Source organism: Phoenix dactylifera, chromosome 8 (assembly GCF_009389715.1).
Source record: "Phoenix dactylifera cultivar Barhee BC4 chromosome 8, palm_55x_up_171113_PBpolish2nd_filt_p, whole genome shotgun sequence".
Classification (NCBI taxonomy): Eukaryota; Viridiplantae; Streptophyta; class Magnoliopsida; order Arecales; family Arecaceae; genus Phoenix; species Phoenix dactylifera.
The window spans coordinates 9,866,023-9,890,240 of record NC_052399.1 but is presented as its reverse complement, the minus strand read 5'-3'; the positions used below and the strand labels follow the sequence as shown (position 1 = coordinate 9,890,240).

Below are 24,218 nucleotides of genomic sequence, written 5' to 3'. Positions count from 1 at the left end.
TGCCATGCTATATAAAGTATGTTCCAAGTCTTATTTAACTATATGCCAACCTATATAAAGTGTGTTCCAAGCTTAATTATGTGCAGTAAAACTTAACTGTGTGGCAGGCTATAAAGTGTGTTCCAAGCTTACTTAACTGTATGCCAAAAAGACTTAACTGTGTGCCATGCTATATTAACTGAGTTCAAACTTATTTAACTATGTACGCAGTACATGCTAAACAGATTCTCATCTAAAAATTTAGTAATTGTTTAACCAATTTTATCACCTATCTAGAAAATTTGTTAGAAGGCCAATGCAATCTTCTTAAGTGTAGTCCAGCGGTATAGACAAGAACATCTGCAGAGAACACATCCACATCAATCACATTTATGATCCGTGAAGGTATGGATGGCCGTGGCTTGCTGCCTGCATCAATAGCAAGAGGGAGAACACAAGTATTCATCTTGCTGCATGAAAACGATATAGCCAAAGAAGATGGGATCATAGAGAGATGGAAATTGACAGGGTGCATGGAAACATAAGCAATATACCATGGACTTCAGCTTATAGAGATGATTGGCGAGTGAATGGGGATGTTAACTGTGTTCAAACCTTGTTTAACTATGTGCCAGGCTTACTAAACTGTATACCACTTAACTGTGTGTCAGGCTATATTAACTGTGTTCCAAGATGTATGCTAGGGTCACTTAACTGTGTGCTCATATGACTAAAATGTATGCTAGGGTCGCTTAACTGTGTGCCAAGCTATATTAATTGTATTCAAAACTTATTTAACTGTGTACCAAGATAAATTCGAACTTGGACGACGAGAACGCATCACATTTGAACCACAAAAGCCGATAAACTCCTCGGTATCAGACCGTACCACAAAATATTCGAGCGTGCAAGTGGAACATTTAACTCCATATATCACTTTATTAACATCAATTGTGTACAAGAAATTTCCACAAACTATGTGAAGCACTTAACTAGGTGAAAATTAAAAGTTTCAGATCTTCATACCTGCATTTGTCTAAGCTTGGTTCATTTTCTGACAGAGCCGAACCCGAACTGAGCTGTTGCAGAGCCGAGCTCAAGTTGCGAGTAAGCTGCTTGAGTTATTTGTAGGCCTAGAAAGATATCAAGGAACATAATAATACCCAATTGGATCTTCTTATTATATGACATTGCAGGGGCCGCCTCCTCCAGCAGCAGAAAGAGATCGTCCTTGCAATGGCCCTCTCAGCCGTTAATGAAGGAGATTCACGATCCATGACCATTGGCTTATGCTGCTCTTTTCCTGTTGGGTATCACCTAAGGAGTATGAACTGAGTATGGTTATACACGAAAGGTACTTGACACACCCACATTTATCTTCCAAGAAATCCAATTCTTGCACCCTTTAACAACTTGTTGTCGTACGTTATATGTGTACAGTGGCGTGTAAAGATTTGATTGTTGTACAACTAGTTCGAAAGAAAAGCTTTACATGAAAATGTTACTAGCATTGCATGTGATTGTGACTGGAATTCCTTAATAAAACAGTACTTCAAGTGATGATGAATCTTTTATTATTTAAAATCTCCGCCGTGTTTATGTGCACAAGACAAAATTTTTAATTAACAATCATGTACATGTTGTGAACCCTAGATAGCATTATCAGATATTATTTCATTATTACCTCTGTAAAAATCAAGTATAATATGCTTATATTAATATCTGATGCTTCTAAAATCCACTTATAATATGAGTACTAGAGAGCTACATGTGTTATAAATCATATGAAAATACCTTTATTATGCAGTTATTTGATGCTGGGCTTGTGGGTTTACATGGCTCATGAAATGCATTATCTTTCCGTAACATGATTCGCCATTTAATCAGGCTTGCCTACTATGCTGTATCAAAAAAAAAAAGAGCATCCATTTAATTGTAAAATATTTATATCTGCTTTTATAACCCATTAAACCATTATATTAGCTAATAAGAATCAGCATGATGCAGCTATCAACAATGTATGACTTTGAGAAGTGTTAGGCTTTGAGTAGTATGTTTGTCTTTTTTTGGTTCTCTCTCTCTCTCTCTCTCTCTCTCTCTCTCTCTCTCTCTCTCTCTCTCTCGATGAGTATTTTAGTAGTATTATGACCGACAGATGACTCACAACAATCTCAGATCAGATCACAGGTGGTGCCAAAGCTATGTTCAGGGAGGCTGGGTGTCAGCTTAGCCTTGTTCACTTTGTCTTCAATTTTCTTGATGGTCCAAGCAGGACACTTTCTTGTAAAAATAAAACAGTCATATCAGAACTCTCCAAAACAAATAAACCATGGACCAATAACATCAAGCAGTGTTGATGCCCACATTCATGGCACTAGAATGACGCTAACTTGACAAATTAGCTTCACGACAGATATTTCAGTAATAGGGGTCTAAAAATTTCATGAACCTTAATGTTAAGCAGCAGAGAATCAACCCAGAGGCCACCATAATGAAGCAAAAAAATTTAAGGATGGAGGGAACTATGCAGATCATAATTCTCGCTATCAAGTGGAGCAAAATAATAGGAACAGGCTTGGCTTAAATGCCCACAATATCATGAAGGATCACAAAAATGTCCCCTTTGATACATTAACATGCGTGACTCTGAAATGAAGTTATCAGAGGAGAAAAGATGACAGCTGACTTTGCTGATCTCACAAGCTTCAGAGAGAAACCTGTGTCAGAGATATGGCAGGTGAACTTTTTCTTTATACCCACAACTGTTGACTCGAAATCATGTAGTTCATTTGTAATTCGAAGAAGTCCACAAGAAGCCCCTTCTCTGACCAAGAAGTGCTCTATAATTTCAGTATAATTTTCCACTCATGCTGTCTTAGAATCAGTAAAAGCCACAAGATCAACAAAGAATGGCATCTGGGAACAAGTTCAGATGCGAAGATTTAATATGAAAGATGAGACAACTCAAAGCCCGCACATTCTAAGGTGAAAATTCAAACAAGGTAGCTAGAAGTGGAAAACATAAGGTTAAATCTTTGGTTTTCCTAGTGTTCAAAATATTTCAATTGAAATCAGCAGCTAGTCAGATGGGTGATTCAGTAAGATGGCTGGATTTAAATGGTCGGGTCATTCCCAGTAGGTTTCAGCCATAATGAATACTTACTCAAAAGAAACAACTGCAACACATGTTTCAGAATCTCAGTCCAGTTAGACCAATTAATAATTAAAAATATTTCAATAAGTTTTTATTCACAAAAGGCTTTTCATGGTAACAAAAACCTAATGAAATGAAATGACAGTGTGTTTCAAAGATTCAGCAGCAAAACTAGAGTTAGTGTGCTACACGTGCAGAGTGAACATGGAAATTCGCCAGCCAAAGTGAGAAGATAAGGTTTTTAATATAAGTCATCTTGTAAAATTTAACAAGCTGAAGACCGTCAAGCATTTGACAAGCAGATCGCTTGACTCAACAACTTGGGGAAGGGAAAACAGGCATAACGAGCTTATATAATTACTTTAGACATTGTCTTCTACAAGGAATGCAGAGGACATCAAGTTTCAAAGGGTACAAATTCTGACAAGTAATTAACTCTTCTAATATTAATCTTTAAGATGAATTGCCACATTACTATCACTATAAGTATGAACAAATAGTGTGATGTTCTTTACTGCTGAGGCAATATCATTAAGTTGAACTAGCAATAATAGGAATCTCCTCAATATGTTCCTTCCTATGTAAGCCTTAAATCAACCTGTACTATGAAACTATGATTACAGTGATCTACTTGTTGTCAAAGACTTGTCTCAATATTATGGATCATTAATCTCCAACCCTTTGGAAGCATTGTCTCTGGTGGGACCACAGAAGCAGGTCAAATACTTTGACATAAATGGATGTGTGTGGCATTCCAAAATAGCACTCATTCAAAATGGTGTTTGACATAATTACATAAAACAAGCTTCAGAAGATTATGAGAGCATAGATTATGAGAGCATTCATCCAACAACCCACCCAATTGGTGTACTTGAAGTCATCAAGAAGACAATGAATCACGCAAACATGGCGGCATGGAGGCATCAAGAAGACAATGAATCATATCAACCTTCATCTTCCCTATAATCCTGCACATAAATATGTACTTTCTTTGAATCCATTTCCTTCAATATTCTGAGAAACAATTCTCAAGTACCAATCCCCATATTATTAGGTCAGTCATTCCCATATCACCATGCATCTAATCAGTGATTTGATAATGTGCTCAGCTTAGACCCATGAAGTCAACAAAAGGAGCCTAAATACACTGAAAGTTTCAATGAGGAAGAAGTTGAACAATCAAGAATTAATCCTCCTTGAAGATGAGATATTTGAAGCTTAGTTTCAGTGCTTGCACTTTACAAAGTAACCTTATGTAACACATGCACAAAAAATCCAATTAAATGATTCTTCTTCATGGGTTTGCCACCAATCTGCTCCTAAACTAATACCTAAATTGTAGAAATAACCTAAATGATACCAAATATATAACGAAGCATGCATACGGGCATGGTTTACCACATAAAATAGAATTAAAATCAATTTTACCTGATAGATAGAATTGAGACCTTAACAAAATTTTCAAACTAAACATGCATAAAACAGTTTTTTTAATCGTTAACTTCCAATTTGAACATGGTCCATCTCCGACTAGCTGCAAAATATTTTATAATTTATGCTATCTTCTACATCTGAACATTAATATGACATCACAGTACGATTTTTGCCACACTAACTAGCAAGCTTAGAATGATAACTCCATTTGTTATCAAAACAGTAATCATCATGCCAAATAGATCGGAACAAGCTTGCTATAATGCTATTTAACATTTAGATTTAGAAAGAGGTAGCAATCATAAAGCCTGTGACAACTAGAATTACTGTAATACAGCAAAGTAGTTGATCCTGTTTCGAGTTACTTGGATTTCCAGGTCTAGGGGTGGATTTCAGGAACGTATTGCCCAGTCATGGAGCTAATCGAATGAATCTCATTTTCCAATACCCAAACCCCTGTCTCTGCATTAAGAGTTATCGATCAATATCAAATTCTATCTTCCTGTACAACTTTACCATTCTCATACATACGGATAACAAGAAGATTTGACACTTACAGAAACCAGGATGCAGTATATCCAAGAAATGAGATGGATGGATCCTATAAAGTTCAATCGCCCATGATCCCATGAGCCTATGGCATCAACATGAATCAATGAGTTGGCATTCCAACTCAAATTCCATCTACAATTTGATAAAAAAAGAATCCAGTCTTGTGCGAATAAGAAGAGTATTCCAACCATTGTGACAGCAAAATGCCATATTCCATGAATTCCCACAGCAGAAAACTTGCATCTCGAACTAGAAAATATACCCAAAACCTTATCAGCATCTCACCCAACACAAATATAACAGAATTTAGAAAGCTCCGTGCATAATACATCAAGTATCATAAAACGAAACAGCAAGTCAGAAAATATTTTCCCAAATCCATAACGAAACAAAGAGTCATTTTTCTTACAAATTCGAAACCATTATTTAAAAAGGTGCGAACTTTCTCCTTACTGATCAAAGCAAAGCAAAGGAAAACAAAACAAACTACTTCGACGACAGGCGCATGCTACTCCAGGGGAACCTGCTCTCCTCCTCGGCCTTCTTCCCCGCCCCACGCCCACGACCACCACCGCCCCTCCGCCTTCCACCGCCACCGCCACGCCTCACGCGCCCGCCCGCGTCCTCCTCCTCGCGGCGCTCGTCGAGCCAGTGCCTCCGGGCCTTTCCACCATCCTCCCGCTCGACGACGGTAGGCCTGGACTTGGCCTGCGCGGCGGCGATGAGCTGCCGCTCCTCCTGGATCAAAAGTATGGGGAAAAGATCGGGGGAGACGGAGAGGGGCGACCGGAGGGTGACGTAGGCCTTCTTGTAGTCGGGCTTGGCGGCGAGGAAGGGTCCGCGCTTGACCTTCTTGCCCTCCATGTTGAGGGTGCGGACCTCGGCGACTTCGAAGCCGTAGAGGGACTCGAGGACGCGGCGGATCTCGACCTTGGTGGCTGAGGGGATGGTCTTGAGGGCGATCTCGCGGATGGAGTCGAAGGGCGGCGACGGCGTCAGGAGTTTTATCGGCAAATTCGCGAAGTGGATCACCCGTCGTCCCAGACGGCTCCCCATCGTCGTTCTCCTTCTCTTCTCGCTATCAGGCGGCGGAGAGGGTTTAACGTGGGGGCGCGAGGTCGGATCCATCTTAAACGGGTCGAGTTTCCCCACGGTCCGGTTCGGTCCGGTTGGGTCGGTGCCAACGGTTTATTTCAGTGGGTGGTATTACTAAATGAGTTCCCTCTCTCTCTCCATGTCACATTGCCACTTTTGAATGGATACGTAGAAGGCCTACAGTAGCCGCCGAGCTACAGAGAGGCAAACAGTACTGTAAATTAAATGAAAGCTTCTGCGGCTCAGCACTTTGGATAGTTTATTTGAAAGAATTACATATCTATCCCGTCTTTGTTGCATTACTTTTTTTATTAATTTTATGTACTGTTTTCACATTTGTTGCGTGTGTGAGCCGCGGATGTTAAAAATAAAATAAAATTACATTACTCCCGGGTCTCTTAGGCCTTTTAAGGACAAGACAATCAACTTTTGTTGGAAGAAACCGATGCCTTTTAATTGAGGGCCACCTAAGATCTTGTTTGCGAAAATCCTGCCAGAACCAGCAAGATCTATCAAGATGGTTCAGAGAAGGAGAAAGATAGGGAGGCATGGGAGAGGAGGAAGCAGGATGCGAGTGTGCTGTGCTTGCCTGTAACTCTCAAGATCATTTCCACCTTTTCTTCCTCTCTGCATGACTCCGCATGCTTTTCCTCTCTCCCCTTTTCTTCGTCTCCGCATTCTCTTTCCACCCTAACCTGTCGAGTCTCGCAAGGTTTTATTAGACATGCTCCAAGGTTGAGAGTATCGAGATCATACTAGCTTCCAGCAATGGGCTGTTAAATTAATATTCAATGATCGGGCTTTCAATACTTGGCGACTATGGATGAGATGGGGCCGAGATGTGGTTCAGAATGGATTAAGGGGGGTAAGGTGTGGTTTGCATAGCATCACTCTAGCCCCAGATGAAGATCCAAGTGGTGAAGAGTCACCTGATTGTTTATAAGGTTGCACGAATCGGAAAAATAACGGAGCAATATCTTCTTGGACTGGGTTTTAAATGAAGGAGCTCGGCCTTTCCACCGAAAGAAAACTTCGTGACGCCAGTTGCTAAGCGGAAATTGGACATGGATTTGGGCTTAATGATGGATTATTAACGGAGTCCTATATGATTTCACGCCAAGGCCCCTATGGATGGTCATAACATCGACAAAGCAATGCGTAATATACAAAACAAGTAACAAGAATGATTAAGAGTATCAGTGACAGCAGTCTACTATTTCATTACAACCATAACAATTGCATATCCCTTTGGTACTTGATGGGTCCCACAAAGCACCTAATTTGGCTGACACGATAATGATTCCTTTATTGCATGGCTCAATTTTGCACACGTGGCACAAGAAACAAAACCAGCACATACTAGCTTAGCACAACCATCAGCTAACTACATGTTAGTGCACCCTAATTATCTTTGGGACATACAAATATATATATATATATATACAGTGTTTTATGGCTCGCTTAACTTACCACTAAACTATTACTATACATGGTTTTGGGCAGTCTACAAATAAATGATAGTTCTCGGGGAGAAAGTGTAGCTGGAGCACCAAATTTCTTATAGTCGATCACCATCCGGCAAGTTCAAACTTCTGCAATTACCAACTTGCTTTTGAGAAACAAATAAATCAGGCAGCCCAGCCTGGTTGCTGACAGGAACACGGCCCTGTTCATTCTGTAACAGGTGAGAGTTCGTAAGCGAATATTCATATGTTTGAGCACCATTGTTATCCAAGACGAACAGTCAAGAGTCAAACTTACAATGATAAGAGACTCAAATGATAAGGCATAATCAGCAGGTCCTGTAGGAGGGTCCGAAGGCTTGTGGAAAAGTAGATGAGCTATAGATCGATCAATAGGATTTGTTTCAGTCTCAGCATTTGTAAGTTTCGGACACCTGCTAAAACACAAGCATCAAATGAACAATTGATGGCAGATACGAAGGAAATAATGCATGTTGCTCTCAGTAATAACTTCTTATTATAGGCAAATCCAAATAACTTTTTGTAGTGATAAACAATTTATTAAACATTTGGCACAAGGATGCTGTCAAATAATTCAAATACAATAGTAATATAACAGTCAATGCTTGAATCCAAACTCATTGGTGCATGCAAAATAAAGAAGCATTAATTTCATTTAGTTAGTTTCTATTTATAACTTCAAACAAATTGCCTCAGATGCTTCGATCAGATGTACTAATAACAAGAGTACTGAAAAAGGAAGGCGTTTAGCACCTGCCACAGCTAAAGATAGGATTTATTTAAAAAAAATAAATGATGTAATAGAAGAAAAGGAATGCATTGGTGTTATTCAAACTCTATCAGGATGGGGGTCAAGGTGGTCAGATGTGTAGTTTTTTTCAAAATTATTTTAGGTTCGTAGGTTGACAATCACATGAGCATGCAATCACTTCCAGAAATTTTAGATCATGTTAAACGGCGTGGATACTAATTAATGTCCAACCATGTATTCTAAGCTGAGGTCATAACCATATTGGTTCTGTCCTAAGAAAATTGAAGCCATTCCACGTTTGAGGGTATGACAGCTCGTCACCACCCAACACCTTTAGCCTTTGGCAACAGATCCTAGACACCAACTTCCCTTGCTGATAATTGAAATCAACTACCACAATACCCACAACTAGCAGGAGATTGAAACATTTGCCAAGTTGTAAGCTCAATGCCCTCATTGCCATCTTCAACGAATTCATTGCTGCATAGTGGTCATCATTCCATTCATATGACGATTTTGGCCAAAGGCAATCTTTTTCTAGTAAGAAATGATTGTGATGGATTCAAGTGGTCCATAGATCTTGCTGCCTTATTTGCCAATTGCTGGGGCCAAAACCCATTTTAGTTCATATTAAAACATTTTTTGTCTTCAGTCAAAACAATACACCTTCCCTCCTCTTGGTTCAATTGATCACTTCAATTGACCGTGTATGGATTTTAACCTAGCTCAAGGCACAGGAGAGCACATTACTTCCACCATAATTGCCTATTCCACCCATCACCATGAGCAAGGTCTCATTCAAACCAGTAAAGGAGGTGAATTTGGTCAAAATGATATTGGCTGCAACCATCAAGTAGTGGTGATAGCAACCACAGTAGAGCTTTTGAGGGATGCATGATGATGTGGGGTTAAGACTGTTGGCAGCAGCAATGATTAGGTTCAAGGATTAGCATGAAAAGGGGATGGTAATTGAAAGTAAGATAGGTATGGGCATAAGAAGGAAAAGGGGAAGGGATGGGTTTTGGAACTTAGAGTAGGCCTTAGGTGGCAACAAAGTTGACAAGATGGAATGTATCCAGCAGTCGGGCTAGCAATGGGATAACTAGGAAGATAGGATGGCTTAGGTGGGGCCCCATGTTGGGTACCAATTTAACTTAAGGGCATAAAGGCCATAATTTAGTTATGTAACCCAAAGCAATTAAACCCTATAAATTTCAGTTTTGAAACTTATAACAGAGTTTTCCTTCAATGTTTAGAAAGATCGCATGCATCATGTCACAAAAATGAAACAGGGCAAGTCTTATCTGCACCATAAATGTTAATGGAGGAGTTATAAGCGAATATCCTTTTTCTTTTATCATAAGAATACCTACATGTTTTTGTAGTATGCATTGGGCTTGGTATTTGCTACATGGACTTAAAGAATGACGTCCATCAAAATTTTTTCCTCTAAAAATCTAGGTTTTAAATACCATGGTATGGTTATATCCCTTTTTCACGATAAACTGGGTGTGCTACATCCCTCCCCGTCCTGGAAATCGAGATGGTGGGGCATCCCAAAACATGCTCTCTGAATAAAATAAACAAAAAAAGTCCTGTCTCTCCCAAAGCCTCCACAAACATGTTTAGCTCATGATTTTTCTAAACCAGGGGCAACATTGAAACTTCAGCCCCTCACAAACCATCCATCGCTGCTATAAAATCAAGCTTACATCCATTCAAGTCCCCGCTCCCCCCCTCTCCCCGCACCTCCACTTCCATTGCCATGTCCCTTTATTTCTCTCTCCCTTGCCACTGCCTCGAACATCTAATGCTGGCACCAATGCCCCCTCTTCCTCTCTCATCGCTTCCGTTGCTTACAGAGGACATCATTTGCCAGATGTAGCATGCCATCAACTCCTCATCCTTCTCCTCTTCCTTCTCTCTCTCTCTCTCTCGTTTCTTCCCCTACCCCACACCGAAGAAATCCGCCCTCGCCAAATCTTAGAAGGTGACAATGGTGTTGGATTCAGGGATGTCAACCACCTAGATGAGGGAATGAACGTGGGTACTGAGGGGATGATAGAGATGCCCATGTGGCCTTGCTGGGCAACAAGGATTCTTCATGAGGAGAGATAAGCAGGATAGGGGTTTGAATCAGTTTGTCTCGCTTATGGTCCTGATGCTCAAGCAGGACATGCACAGGAAGAGCAGGATGCGAGGACCCCAAGGGATTGGGGTCCTGATCTTGATTCCAAATCCCGGTTTCTCACAGGAATGGGTTGGAACATGCGGGATGGCCCCCCAACCCAGCAAGATTTATAACATTGCTGAGAATAATAATGGGAGCCCACCTTGTAGTGGTTTGAAACTAGAGCAAATAAGAGAGGGGTGCCAACCAATAGACCAAAGTCCAATAGGTAATCACCCAATTTATTGATTGACCAAGTTGAATAAAAAGCAAAAAAAAATTAGTATGATCTTCTTTATTATCTTTTGCATAATCTTATTTGTCGTTTCTTGAAAAGAGAATCTGCAACATTCCATTACATCGCATAATGCTTCCATGAGTCTCATGTCATATTTTGGCTTTTATCTGAATAAGCTTTCCTACTATATAATCCCAGCATTCACATATAATTTAAATGCTATTGATGATCAAACTTTAAAAACATATTAATCAACATTGACCTGATGATACATTAATAGCAAATAGTACATAGTCAAATGATGAAATCATCTTGAAATTATCTTGTAGATTCCTGGAAGAGCTCAAAATAAGCTAATGGTTCATAAGATCAATAACTGGAAATTAGATCAGGAAAGAACCAATCAAAACTTCAAGGAGAAAGGGTACACTAAGCATTTAGAGCACAGTAAGCTACAAGCAATCAAGTCACAACAAGACAACAAAGAATATTATTGAAGTCCATAAAGCATAAGCATTGTAAATAATTTTCATGTCAAAACTATAACAAGATTACCATACCTGTTTGATGTTGCTGTACTTTGAGTTACTCTTGCATCTCTACTCTCTCTGCTGCAATTGCTTGCGTTAGAGAAAATATGCCTTTGTCTAGCACTCTTTGCCAGACGGTATAAACTATCTCTAATGCACCGCTTTGTTCTAACATCCAACTGAAAAATAAAAATGGTAGAAGTTACCGGCACTACTGCAGATATTTTGTGCACATACTTCCACAGAGATTTATAATTTTAGGCTAAAAGAGAAGAACCTTTCATTTCATTAACAAATCACGAATATTACTTAATATGAGAGCATTAAGTAGGGTGGCATTCAATGTAGATAAATTGGTAGATACAACACGTACATATGCAGCAGATAAATGCAGAGCTTCTTCGAAAGGAAAGTAATTCCCAAAACTACAATAGGACCCATCTTTAAAAATTAAACAATTAGTTATTTTAAGATGCACAACTTTAAAAAGAGGGAAAACATTTGAAAAGCTAAGATTTAAGGTCGCAATGTATTTTCTAGCAACAGAAAGCAAGTACCAAGTTAGACAGAAGCATGTTGTAGTATTAATATACAACAATAGTGTATACAAGAAATACTTGTGCAGTGTTGGGGTCCTCACAATGAATGTTGTAGATGAAAGTGTTAGGTTCAGAGAAGCAAGAAGCTAAGATAACTAAAATGTGAAATGCTTACTAAGCTAAGATTCAGTGTAAATATAAACATGAAGAGTATAGTCACCGAGCATGGTGAAATACCAGCAAATGATACAAAACAATATCACACACTACGACATATATACACTCTAACATGAATTCTATTCTAAGGCTCAATGTAGGTAGCTATACCTGATCTACAACATCCTGAAGCTGTTGAAAACTGGTAGCCTCTAGTGAGATGTCATCAGAAGAAACGGTTGTCATGAAAGAGTTCTCCTGCATTATAGAAGAATCCTTGTCGATGGCTGAAAGTCCTATGCTTCTCTCTTCTTGTTCACTGCTGCATCCTTTCTCATGTTGAGATCTGTGATGATTTTTCATAACCATGGTTTTACTTGTGCATGATGTTTGCTGATGTTTGTGGTCAACGGTCACTGAACCATGTAACTGCTGTTTATGTTTCTCCATTTTTTCCCCCGGTGTCATTGTTGGAGGCAAAGATGATTCCTTCGGTAACCTCTTTATGTATTGGTAGGAATCAATTGTGACATTATCTAAGACTCTATCAGAAGAGGAAAGATCAGTATCATTTTCAAATGCATTACTCAATGTCCTCAATGTGAATGGAACTTGATGTGTAGGAAAGTTGTATTCCAATTTCGAATGAGGATTAGAAGTGTGCATGTAACTTGATGAAGCAGATCCCAAGAGATGCTTCGGCTCCAACATACATTCAGATGGCCATGTTTCAGCAGCTGAAATAGCAGAAGAGGGAAGCTTCCGCTCTGCAAATGGCTGGATTATTTTTTCTTCTGACAAGTACTGGCTTCCAATCTGCATTATGTTCATATAAATCAATAAGATCAAGTTTAAAATAAGTGAAGAATACAAGATATATGGTGATTTTCATTTGAATGGTTTCTAGGATCACAAATAAAAAAAAAAGTTGGTTATGGAAGGAAAGCTTCAATAACAGATGTTAAATTATCATTATAAAAATCAAGTTGAATAATATTCAATTAAAAAATTTTGGCAGATCAGTAGCATGCCATTAAAGAAATTGCTTTCATCACTAAGTTGCAGAAAGGATAAAAATTCCTTTTAAGAATGCTAGCTATCCATTTCTAATAATCATAAGATATAAAAATTACTTAATATAATAAGAAAAAAGCTCAATAAATTGGTTTCAAGCACAAAACAAGAGTCCCTGTAATGCTCTTGCAGTCCATTTTAATTCCAAAACTTCAGGAGAGTAGAACATATAGACCATAGGAAATTTGGTATCTCATAATCGAACATGTATATTTGATTATTCCATGCAGATATGGTAGTATTTTCCATCACTACTTAAAACAGATGCAACATAGACATCACGTGGCTAAGATAAAGGTATTAATCAATGCAATAACCTACAAGTGAAAACACATGCATGTCTCAACTATGATTTTCTATTGTTGCATAAATTTCAAACAGTCCTCAGTTCCACAAAAATGAACTCAATTTTTTTGTTAATTGGTTCAACTCATCCATCCAACATTTAATAGGTTATGTCCTCTTATAATATTAGATTTAATGATTTGAAGATTCCAATGGATCAAATAAGATAATGCCATCAGCCAAATTTTTCACATACTCTGTTTCACAACGTCATACAAAATCAATGGGATATTTGCAATGTAACAAATGGAGTACCAACACGATATTTAAATGTCACATAATCCATATTCCTTATTCCCTTCATTTCTTTACAACATGCATAAAAGCTTGGAGCAGATGAAAAAGGCATATTGTTGCAAGAAGTCCTCCCATGAAGCTGCCAAACAGCTAGCCCAAGGATGAGAAATAGGAGACTAAATTCATCAGATTACACATAAGAAATTGTTGAGACAGCACAAATCAGCCCATCATTTTCCATGAGAAAGATGGAACCAACAATCCAACAACATGGGACGAATGATGGTTGATGAAATAATGATCAGAACTGATGATAGTATGGAGCTAGAGAATACGTGAACTCTTCAAGACAGCTCATCAGCATATGGAGCACACGTTATGTTTATAAGCATGACTAGTAGAATCAGTATAGAAGTAGCCCACCTGCTATTTATGAAGACTTCTTCCATCAGATGGCTACAGTACAATGCATTTGACATCTGGTAGTCCAGTTGCCAGTTATGCTTGAGCACAAGATGAGAATGAATCATAAAATCCCCAGTTGCCTACAAGACTAATGTCCAAGTAGACAATGGGGATGTGAAAACACATGCATGTCTCAACTATGATTTTCTATTGTTGCATAAATTTCAAACAGTCCTCAGTTCCACAAAAATGAACTCAATTTTTTTGTTAATTGGTTCAACTCATCCATCCAACATTTAATAGGTTATGTCCTCTTATAATATTAGATTTAATGATTTGAAGATTCCAATGGATCAAATAAGATAATGCCATCAGCCAAATTTTTCACATACTCTGTTTCACAACGTCATACAAAATCAATGGGATATTTGCAATGTAACAAATGGAGTACCAACACGATATTTAAATGTCACATAATCCATATTCCTTATTCCCTTCATTTCTTTACAACATGCATAAAAGCTTGGAGCAGATGAAAAAGGCATATTGTTGCAAGAAGTCCTCCCATGAAGCTGCCAAACAGCTAGCCCAAGGATGAGAAATAGGAGACTAAATTCATCAGATTACACATAAGAAATTGTTGAGACAGCACAAATCAGCCCATCATTTTCCATGAGAAAGATGGAACCAACAATCCAACAACATGGGACGAATGATGGTTGATGAAATAATGATCAGAACTGATGATAGTATGGAGCTAGAGAATACGTGAACTCTTCAAGACAGCTCATCAGCATATGGAGCACACGTTATGTTTATAAGCATGACTAGTAGAATCAGTATAGAAGTAGCCCACCTGCTATTTATGAAGACTTCTTCCATCAGATGGCTACAGTACAATGCATTTGACATCTGGTAGTCCAGTTGCCAGTTATGCTTGAGCACAAGATGAGAATGAATCATAAAATCCCCAGTTGCCTACAAGACTAATGTCCAAGTAGACAATGGGGATGTGGTGAGCTCTCAATATTTGACATCAGGTAGGCCAGTGACTACTTATGCTGAGCACAAGATGAGAATGGATAATACCATCCCCACTTGTCTACAAGACTAATCTCCAAGGAGCCTATAGGGATGCGGTGAGCTCTCAATCTGTCCATGGGATCAACCAGCCTGACATGTAGTGGGAAGTGCCAATTACAATATAAACCATTTTGGCAACATCTAGCCTAATGACCTGTGTGTTCATTATGATTCGTGATTCGATCTCTTCATGGGATTAAACCACATATAACCTTTATTGCTCGGCCATAAATTGTGGAAACAGAACAAAAAAGGATGATTATATGGAAGAGCGACTTCTTAGAATTGGCAATGAGATCAGGGAAATCTATGGAAACTTACATCAGTTATCATATTAAGGTCCTCAGATCCACTGCAAGTCTGGTTAAGAGCTGATAACTTCATCTCAGCCCTCTTATCATACAACTGGAACAAAGATATCAAGTGGCTATCAGAAAAATACATTTAAATGTAGAATTATTTGATTCTACAGTTCTGCCAGTTATAAATATTCAATAGTGCAAATGCCTCAGAAGTTTCCTACATACTTCTTTGGATGCAAATTCATCTTCATTTCCAGCACTAGAATCCAACCAATCACCATCAAATTGATAGCCAACAGTAGATGAATTATCAATAACAGCAGAAGGTGAATCAATTTCAGGCAAAAAGTTGGTGTTTGCAGACTGATGTTCCGATGAATTATTCAGCACATTCAAGTCTGAACATGAGGACTGTAAGCCTGAATCAAAAGTAATTTCTGAACCATAAATGGAATGTGACGAAGAGGGAAACCATGAGAGATCGTTTGCGTCGTCTGTAGACCCTTGTCCAAATCTGAAATCACAGTTTCTCGAAAAATCAAAAAATACATATATGAATGAAAATAAAATTTGTGGTTGAAATTTAAAAACAATAAAAAAAAGAGACCTCAGACATAAAACTAAAATTCATCAAACTACCTGAACATGTTGTCAATGTCCTCAAAATTGCCAATATCAGGCCAGTCATAATATGCAAGATCATTCTCCCCATCTCCGTGTCCATTTTCCAAAAGGCAAGTATCTTTAACACCTGGAGAAACATTATCAAGTGAGAAATGGCAATCATTGCTTCCATCTGCTGAACCCCTAGTCCCAAGGATAGAATTTCCTGTGCAAAATATATTGCTACCTGGGTTCACATTGGAGCCCTTTGTGCAGCTATCAGAGACTTCAGCATCTTGGGACACCATTGTAATGGCATTGTGGATGCACTCAGGATCACAGCTTCCATGATTCATTGGAGGAACCAAATATGGTTTTTCTTTCCTCCAGGGTACAGTTTTAGCCACTCCACTGCTACCTGTGCTCTCTCCAACATTATTTCCTAAATGCCTGTAGGCATTACTGACAGCAACTGATTCATTCACCTTTTCACCATCTCGATGAGGCACGATAAAAACACCACTCTGAGCAAATTCATCCCACCAATTATCTACAAGCTGCACAAATATTAATTTACCAGTTTTCTACAGCTTTAACTATTTTAATTAACAACTGTTTCAACATAGATAGACAAGCAAAACTGACTGCAATAATTTTAAGATGATATCCTTATATGTTCTGAGTAGATTGATTAAACAACATTGAGTCTAAGTTGATAAATGTTTTTTAAGTTAGCATCAAAGTAGGCAAAGGATGGGGAAATTAATAGCAGATATTGAACACTCACTGTACCATAGATTAACATATAGTGCAATCCAGCCAAGCTTGATCAGGCCTCAGTATGATCAATCTTAGCTTGAAATCAAATTTGAGCCTGAAGGCCATTATTTGATCAAGTCCGATATCTAACCAAGCCAAGGGCACAGCTCATTCGATTGGTTTGATAACCTTAAATCAAGCTGAAACCAGCCAAGCTTAGGTCAAGCTTGGGCTTAATCAAAACTAGGCTCAAGATTGAATTAAAGCTTGATTCAAACATGAATTAAAGTTCAACCTGATTCAAATGAATTAAATAATCCACAATCAAAGCCTTAATCTCATCTTAAGCACTCCATACATCAGCTGTTGGATAAATCCAACCAGTTGATTACATATGCACTTACACATATACTACCTATATGCCCAATTTTAAGCATTATCAAGCTGAGATTGGTTGAGCTGGATCCTTCTTAGGCTCCTTCTCAGGCTTGGTCCATTGCCTTTTAAAATTGGCAGGGAAAATAACAGCTTGGAGCAAATCATAATGCATAAATTTTCTGTCATAGCATGCCGGGGGTAAATATAGCTCAGTAGGTAAGCTGTATCAAACCATCTCGACGACAGGAAGAATTGGTAACTCCATAAGTAAGATAGGCAAAAAATAAAGTTTATTATCACAATCAACAAACTGAGGAGCAAGGTGAGGAGGCTGCTGAAAAGTTTACATATCATGGTCTCTCCCTGAACTATGCTGCTTCACTTTTGAGAAATAATAGCAATTGGTGATTTCAGTCAATTACTTTTGGTGATAAGATCCCTCTTAAGACTTATCCAGCACTTGGTTATGATTTTTGGGTGTCATCTAGAAAAACGGCATCAAATCCCCAACCTATTCATTGACCTATTATTATCTGTCATTCATTCATAAAGATGAAAATCTGCAGAGATCTCTAAAATCATTCTGTTGTGATTCCCACCATGTGCATCCAATCAATTTAGCACCACGGACAGACATCAGATAACATTATTGCAAAAATTACAACCTCCACCCCCAAACCCTGGGAAGAGAGAGAGAGAGAGAGACTTAATTCCAAGAATTTACTAAAGCAAAGCTACCTTGCAAGAGCTCCAATCTGACATCCTCTTCATCAATCTATCCTGGGGCAAAACTGTACACAATTCCCTTGGATCTGATCTCATATTCGCTAGCAAGAAATAGCCTTTGATCTTCCCCTGCAATAGAAATCTTTTTTTAACAAAAATCACAAGATCACCCAAAAAACCGTAAACAAGTAACACAGAACTCTCAAAAATCTTCTTCACGCAGAAAACCAGCTCAAAAACTCCAAAAACTGAAGTTAAAAGAGGACGAAACAAACTATCAAACTTTTCAGAAAACCAATCATAAAACCACAAAAAAAAAAAAAGAAAAAAAAAAATCCCCAAGCCGATTAAGACCTAACAGCAGTCTCAGAAGAAACTTTTCTGCCCACAGAATTAGATCAAGAAATTCTGAACGAAGCTAGAGAGCCCCGGTTAAGCCTCGAAAGGAAAGTAAATATCCGGAAACGAAAAAAGAATCGAGACAAGACCTACCCCCAGACTCAGCAGGACCTCATCCCAGCAAAACCAGCTCAAGAACTCCAAAATCGAAGCTAAAGAGGCCGAATCCCCACCAAAATTCCGGAAAACCCTAATCCGAACGCTGGCTGGAGCTCGATCTTTCCAGAGGCTTCTTTATCGCCTTGGTCCTCAGAAGATGAGGGCTTCTGTACTGTATCTTTTTTTTAATTAAAGTTATATATTCTATTTTATAAACTGGCGGTGGAGGGCTTCGACGGACGCGTGACGGTGGGGCCTAGAAGCCTCCAACTCGTGGACGAGAGCATGGGAGAGGATCCTATCAAATGACTAATTCCAATTGGCTGAGCGCTCGCCCAGAGCCTTCCCTATACGACACGTGTCGGGAGAACGGATCACGCCTGCGTGGCCTCTCTGTACTCGCTGGTGTAAAGTTCGGCAGGCATTAATTTTAGGCTGCGCTAATCCTAACCGTTCAATGTAAAGTTAAAGCGTTTTTTTATTTTTCTTTTTGGATGGGGCTTTTAAATACCAAATTTTAAACGAACATTCCTTCAAAATTGATATTTTCATATATATCTTCATAAAATTTTATTATTGTACAAATGCCCGTTATAAGGTTATTCTAATCATATTAAAAAAATATATATTTATATTTATTAAAAATAAAATAAAATTTTATAATTATGCTACTGTCTCTATTTTCTTTTCTTGCTATCAGTATCACGATCTATTTGCATGTCTACCCATTAAAAATATTTTAGTCATTTTAATTTGAAACCGTTAATTTTTTAACGTCGTTAGATTGCATGGGTACATATGCAAAAACAAAAATAAAAAAAATAAAATAGTAAAACAAGTATTTTACGAGGGTATACGTGTAAATATCAATTTTGGAAGAGTATTCATGCAAAATCCGATATTTAGAAGAATATTCGTAAAAAAATCCAAAGATATATATATTGGGTACAAAACGTAAATATCTCGTGCATCCCATTTTTAGGCTAACAAGTTCCCCTTCCTTGTAATATGGATAGATTGAGTTTAAATAAAATTTCATAAAACTTTCTCTTCCAAATATCACTGGATTCCTAACCGAATTTAATATCCAACAATACAATTTTTTAATTTAGAAAACTTTTAAGACATCCTAATTTTGAGGATTGTAAGACCTTGGTACTGCATCATTTCATCAAAATTCTTTCTTTCAATCAGCAAAATATTCACCGCATCTGCTAAAGGAGGGTTACTTACAACGGGTGTCTATGTTTATTGAGAATTTGAGATTCATTATTATATGCCATTGATTGTATAATTAAGATCCTCTTTAATTTATATCTGGCTTGACATGCATTGCAATTTATATAAGTCATTAAAATATTGATTGATCTAAGTATCTAAAATTAAATTGAACTCAATGCACTTGAATCTTTAAAAATAATGGAGAATATAGAGATGCCATAGACTTTATATTGGCAACTATGCAAAATTAAATAAATGAATAACATTGTCAAAATGGTCATCTAACATCATTGATCAAAATCAATCCCGTTCAAGCTACTTGGTCTAAAAAGTATACAAACTCTAAGTTAATAAAAAAAAGAAATACCGAACTTTCTTTCTCTTGCCTTATTACATATGATTCCAACCATCACAAACATAGAAAGAACATGACTATCTCTAGTTATCTTTGGCCGAAGAGGAGCTTTCAACTTTCACATCACTTTCTTGACTTTCAACTCCTACAAAATTGGTGCCTCGGCCTAACTCAAGGACAACCCGACCTAACTAGGAATTTCTTAAGATGTTGATGGAAAGAAGAATAGGTCTATAATTAGGCTAATATATGGTGGGCAATTTAGGGTGGCAATGCTTGACTTGTTATAGGTCCGGTTGGTTTAGTTGTGTAATAAAGTGATCGAGTTTGGACCTAGATTTTTAACTCATTTAATAAATAGGTAAGGTTTGAGTTGATAGATTCTTGATCTAACCAGTATCTATCCTGATCCGTATCTAGTCTGACTTGATCTGATTGCTACCTCTAGTACACATGCCATTGGTATCCAAATTGAAAAGAATAAGTTGAAGTGGTTAAGTGGTTCATTGTCTTGACCATCAAAAACTTTTGCAACTATGATGCTGCCTTCTTGAGAGGAGTGGAAACTACAATGCTACACTACTAGTTAAAAAAATAAAAACTATAAAATAAATCAAAATAATTAAAAAACAATTGAAAATGTAAAAATAGAGCTTTTGGTCATTGATCGGTGTAGGGTCCTTTTCAGGATTACAATTTAGTGTGTGTGTATATATATATATTAACCATTAAACATATGTTCTTCTCTAGAATTGATGCCTGTCATATTTGGTTAAAATCACTTCAGCTATTTTTCTCTTAGCGGTTATCACATTTAGTTCTAGTCTCCAACCATTTATCTCTACTTTCCATATTCTTGTCTCTCGATAATCATCTCCACTTTTTGCATTTTGCTTTTGAATCTTTACCTTGTTTGGGGGAGCTGTTGGCAGTAGAGCTGTTGGAAGTAGAGCTGTTGGAAGTAGAGCTGTCTGAAGTAGAGCTGTTATAAAAAGTTATTTGCTGTTTGGTAACTACATTCGTAAAGTGCTGTGGTACTTTATTTTGTGTTTGGTAAACAAACTGAGAAAGTACTTTTATATGACAAAATTACCATAAAGGACATTGCATAGTATTATACAACACAACATAATAAAACATAACATAAATTAATACATAAATATACGATATAGTATAATATTATTGTAATATAAAATAATATTATGTTAATATAGCATAATAGTAATATAATTATTAGAGTAAATTAATATTTGATAATATAACATAATATTAAATTATGTAACATAACATATTAATGTATTATGATATAATGTAATATATATTATATTTATAATATAATACAATAATAAAAGTATAAAATATTATAATTATTAGTATAAATTAATTTCTCATAATATAACATAATATTAAATTATTTAAAATAACATATTAATGTATTATAATGTAATGTAATATAATACAATATTTATAGTATAATACAATAATAAAGGTATAAAATATTATAATTAATATTATAAATTAATTTTCCATAATATAACATAATATTAAATTATTTAAAATAACATATTAATGTATTATAATGTAATGTAATATAATACAATATTTATAGTATAATACAATAATAAAGGTATAAAATATTATAATTATTAGTATAAATTAATTTTTCATAATATAACATAATATTAAATTATTTAACATGCCATATTAATGTATTATGATATAATATAATATGATATTATATTTATAGTATAATACAAAAATAAAGGTATAAAATATTATAATTATTAGTATAAATTAATTTTTCATAATATAACATAATATTAAATTATTTAACATAACATATTAATGTATTATGATATAATATAATATGATATTATATTTATAGTTTAATACAAAAATAAAGGTATAAAATATTATAATTAATATTATAAATTAATTTTCCATAATATACCATAATATTAAATTATTTAAAATAACATATTAATGTATTATAATGTAATGTAATATAATACAATATTTATAGTATAATACAATAATAAAGGTATAAAATATTATAATTATTAGTATAAATTAATTTTTCATAATATAACATAATATTAAATTATTTAACATAACATATTAATGTATTATGATATAATATAATATGATATTATATTTATAGTATAATACAAAAATAAAGGTATAAAATATTATAATTATTAGTATAAATTAATTTTCCATAATATAATATAATATTAAATTATTTAACATAATATATTAATGTATTATGATATAATATAATATGATATTATATTTATAGTATAATACAAAAATAAAGATATAAAATATTATAATTATTAGTATAAAATAATTTTTCATAATAATTTTTCATAATTTTCCATAAAATAATTTTCCGCGGTCCAGGGGCTCTTCTTCATGGTCCACGCTCGAGGAGGACCTCAGCGTGGGCCGCGAGGTTGATGATAAAAAAAACAATAGATTGATTTTGGAAGGTATAGAAAAGGATTTAAAAAATTTTTCTTCTAAAATGTGGTTCAAGAGATGCATACAAAAATTGAAAAAAAAATACCTTTTCTTACGGAAGGGAGTCTGACGGCTTGGGTTCTTGGCTCCAGCAGATTTTTAGGTTTATACAGGGATAAACTATATAATTATGTTATTTTAATATGGGCATTTTTGTCAAAAATATAGCTTTCCAAAAAAGCTGAAACAGCTTCCTCCTAAAAGCTCCAAATTGGAGCTTCCTCCCAAAAGCTGTTTTCAGCTTTCCGCAAAAGCTGAAACAGCTTTTTGAAAAATTTACCAAACATAGTTTTTCATCTAAAAGTACTTTTGGAGGGCCAGAAAGTGCTTTCTGGCCCTCCAAAAGCTCCCCCAAACAGGGCCTTAGCTGCATGAACAACATAGTGTTAGAATTTCTCATAAGGTGGGCTTCTATTGATTATGGACAAATTTTATTTTGATTTATTATGTAATATGGGCTAAGTTGTCATTTACGTGAATATTTAAGGAGCCCATAACTTATTTATCATCATATAGTTATTTTGGACCTTATTATTTTAGTTATATGGTGTAGTAAGTAATGGTGTAGGTCTGATTTGGTTAATAGTTCTATAATAGGTGCCCATTAGTACTACTAACTGGGCTAGATCCCCACTCCACTCCTATAAATATCTATCCGTAAAGAAATTCTAGAGTATTAAGGTCTCTACATTCAAAGGGGGTATTTATCTTATTGAGAAAACAAGCATCAAGGAGGAGAAGGAGAGGAAGATCTATCTTGCTCTTGTGTTTTCTTCTTCTGCAGGATATTGCTACATCGATTATCAATGGCTTCTCAGGGATCTCGAGGTACTTTTTGATTTTTGAGTTCAATTTTTGCATATTTTTATGTTCTAATTTCCTACATAGTGTCCAGAAAAATCCCACACATAGAATATATTTGACCTTTAGTTCAACACTCAGCCTCTCAAATAGGTTATATACTTATGTTTGTGACTATTGGGCCTTTAGATGGGCCAAAGTCGGTAGCCCATCTAAAGACTGGGGGGGGGGGGGGGTTGCGAAGTTCCACCACAGGCGGTTACAACCGCCTGTTGAAGAGGCGGCCCCCACGAAGGCGGTCATTCCTCCTCACGTCCCTTCCAATGAAGGCTACAAAAAGCCTTAGAAACCCTCTCAGAAACATCTCTACCACTCCTCAGTCTCTTCTTCCTCTGTGATTAGAAGCCGGATCAAGCATGATGTCATTGGAGTGGGAGGCCGCCGAGCCACCGAAGGAAGCACCTCAACCCTTCACAAAGCTAGGTAAGCCCTAATCCCTTTCCCCTACAATTTATGCTTTGTAGAGTAGATCTGGTTTTAAAAAATAATAATAAAATCAAAACGGAAAAGAAGGAATAAAGAAGAGAGATGAATAAGAAGGGGAAAAAAGGGCTTACTGGTGGATGACCCATAGTCGCTACCATCGTCGCTGCGAGCGTCGATCGCAGGCACGACTGCAGACACCGGCTGTGGGAGTCGGTCACGGTCTTTGACCACAGGCGCCAGTCGTTGCCCGACATCTCCTCCCCTCCTCCCTTCACGGGAGAAGAAAGAAGAAGAAAGGGGGGGAAGGAGAAGGGTCAAGAGAAGCTTCTGGAGAGAAGAA

General features: G+C 36.7%; 2 protein-coding genes across 8 annotated transcripts; both read right to left on the bottom strand.

The window, feature by feature from the left end:
- Positions 1-5,339: 5,339 nt before the first annotated feature.
- Positions 5,340-6,247, bottom strand: LOC103711255. Its single transcript, XM_008797333.4, has one exon. It carries the CDS (start codon positions 6,245-6,247, stop codon positions 5,606-5,608), a length of 642 nt encoding a protein of 213 aa, XP_008795555.2. The 3' UTR covers positions 5,340-5,605.
- Positions 6,248-7,385: 1,138 nt separating this feature from the next.
- Positions 7,386-18,674, bottom strand: LOC103711256 (protein LNK1-like). 7 transcript variants are annotated; one of them, XM_026806309.2, is made up of 10 exons: positions 18,487-18,673; positions 18,007-18,123; positions 16,379-16,688; positions 16,168-16,279; positions 15,754-16,042; positions 15,548-15,631; positions 12,254-12,898; positions 11,418-11,566; positions 7,976-8,111; positions 7,386-7,880 (listed from the first exon to the last, which is right to left on the bottom strand). In XM_026806309.2, the coding sequence occupies exons 2-10, from the start codon at positions 18,088-18,090 to the stop codon at positions 7,773-7,775; spliced, it is 1,917 nt and encodes a 638-aa protein (XP_026662110.2). In that variant the 5' UTR covers positions 18,091-18,123; positions 18,487-18,673; the 3' UTR covers positions 7,386-7,772. The 7 variants fall into 7 exon arrangements, with proteins under 7 accessions (XP_026662110.2, XP_026662109.2, XP_026662111.2 ...); XM_026806308.2 differs by having other exon boundaries at positions 7,386-7,889; positions 18,007-18,136; positions 18,487-18,672; XM_026806310.2 differs by having other exon boundaries at positions 7,386-7,889; positions 16,379-16,655; positions 18,007-18,136; positions 18,487-18,672.
- Positions 18,675-24,218: the final 5,544 nt, after the last annotated feature.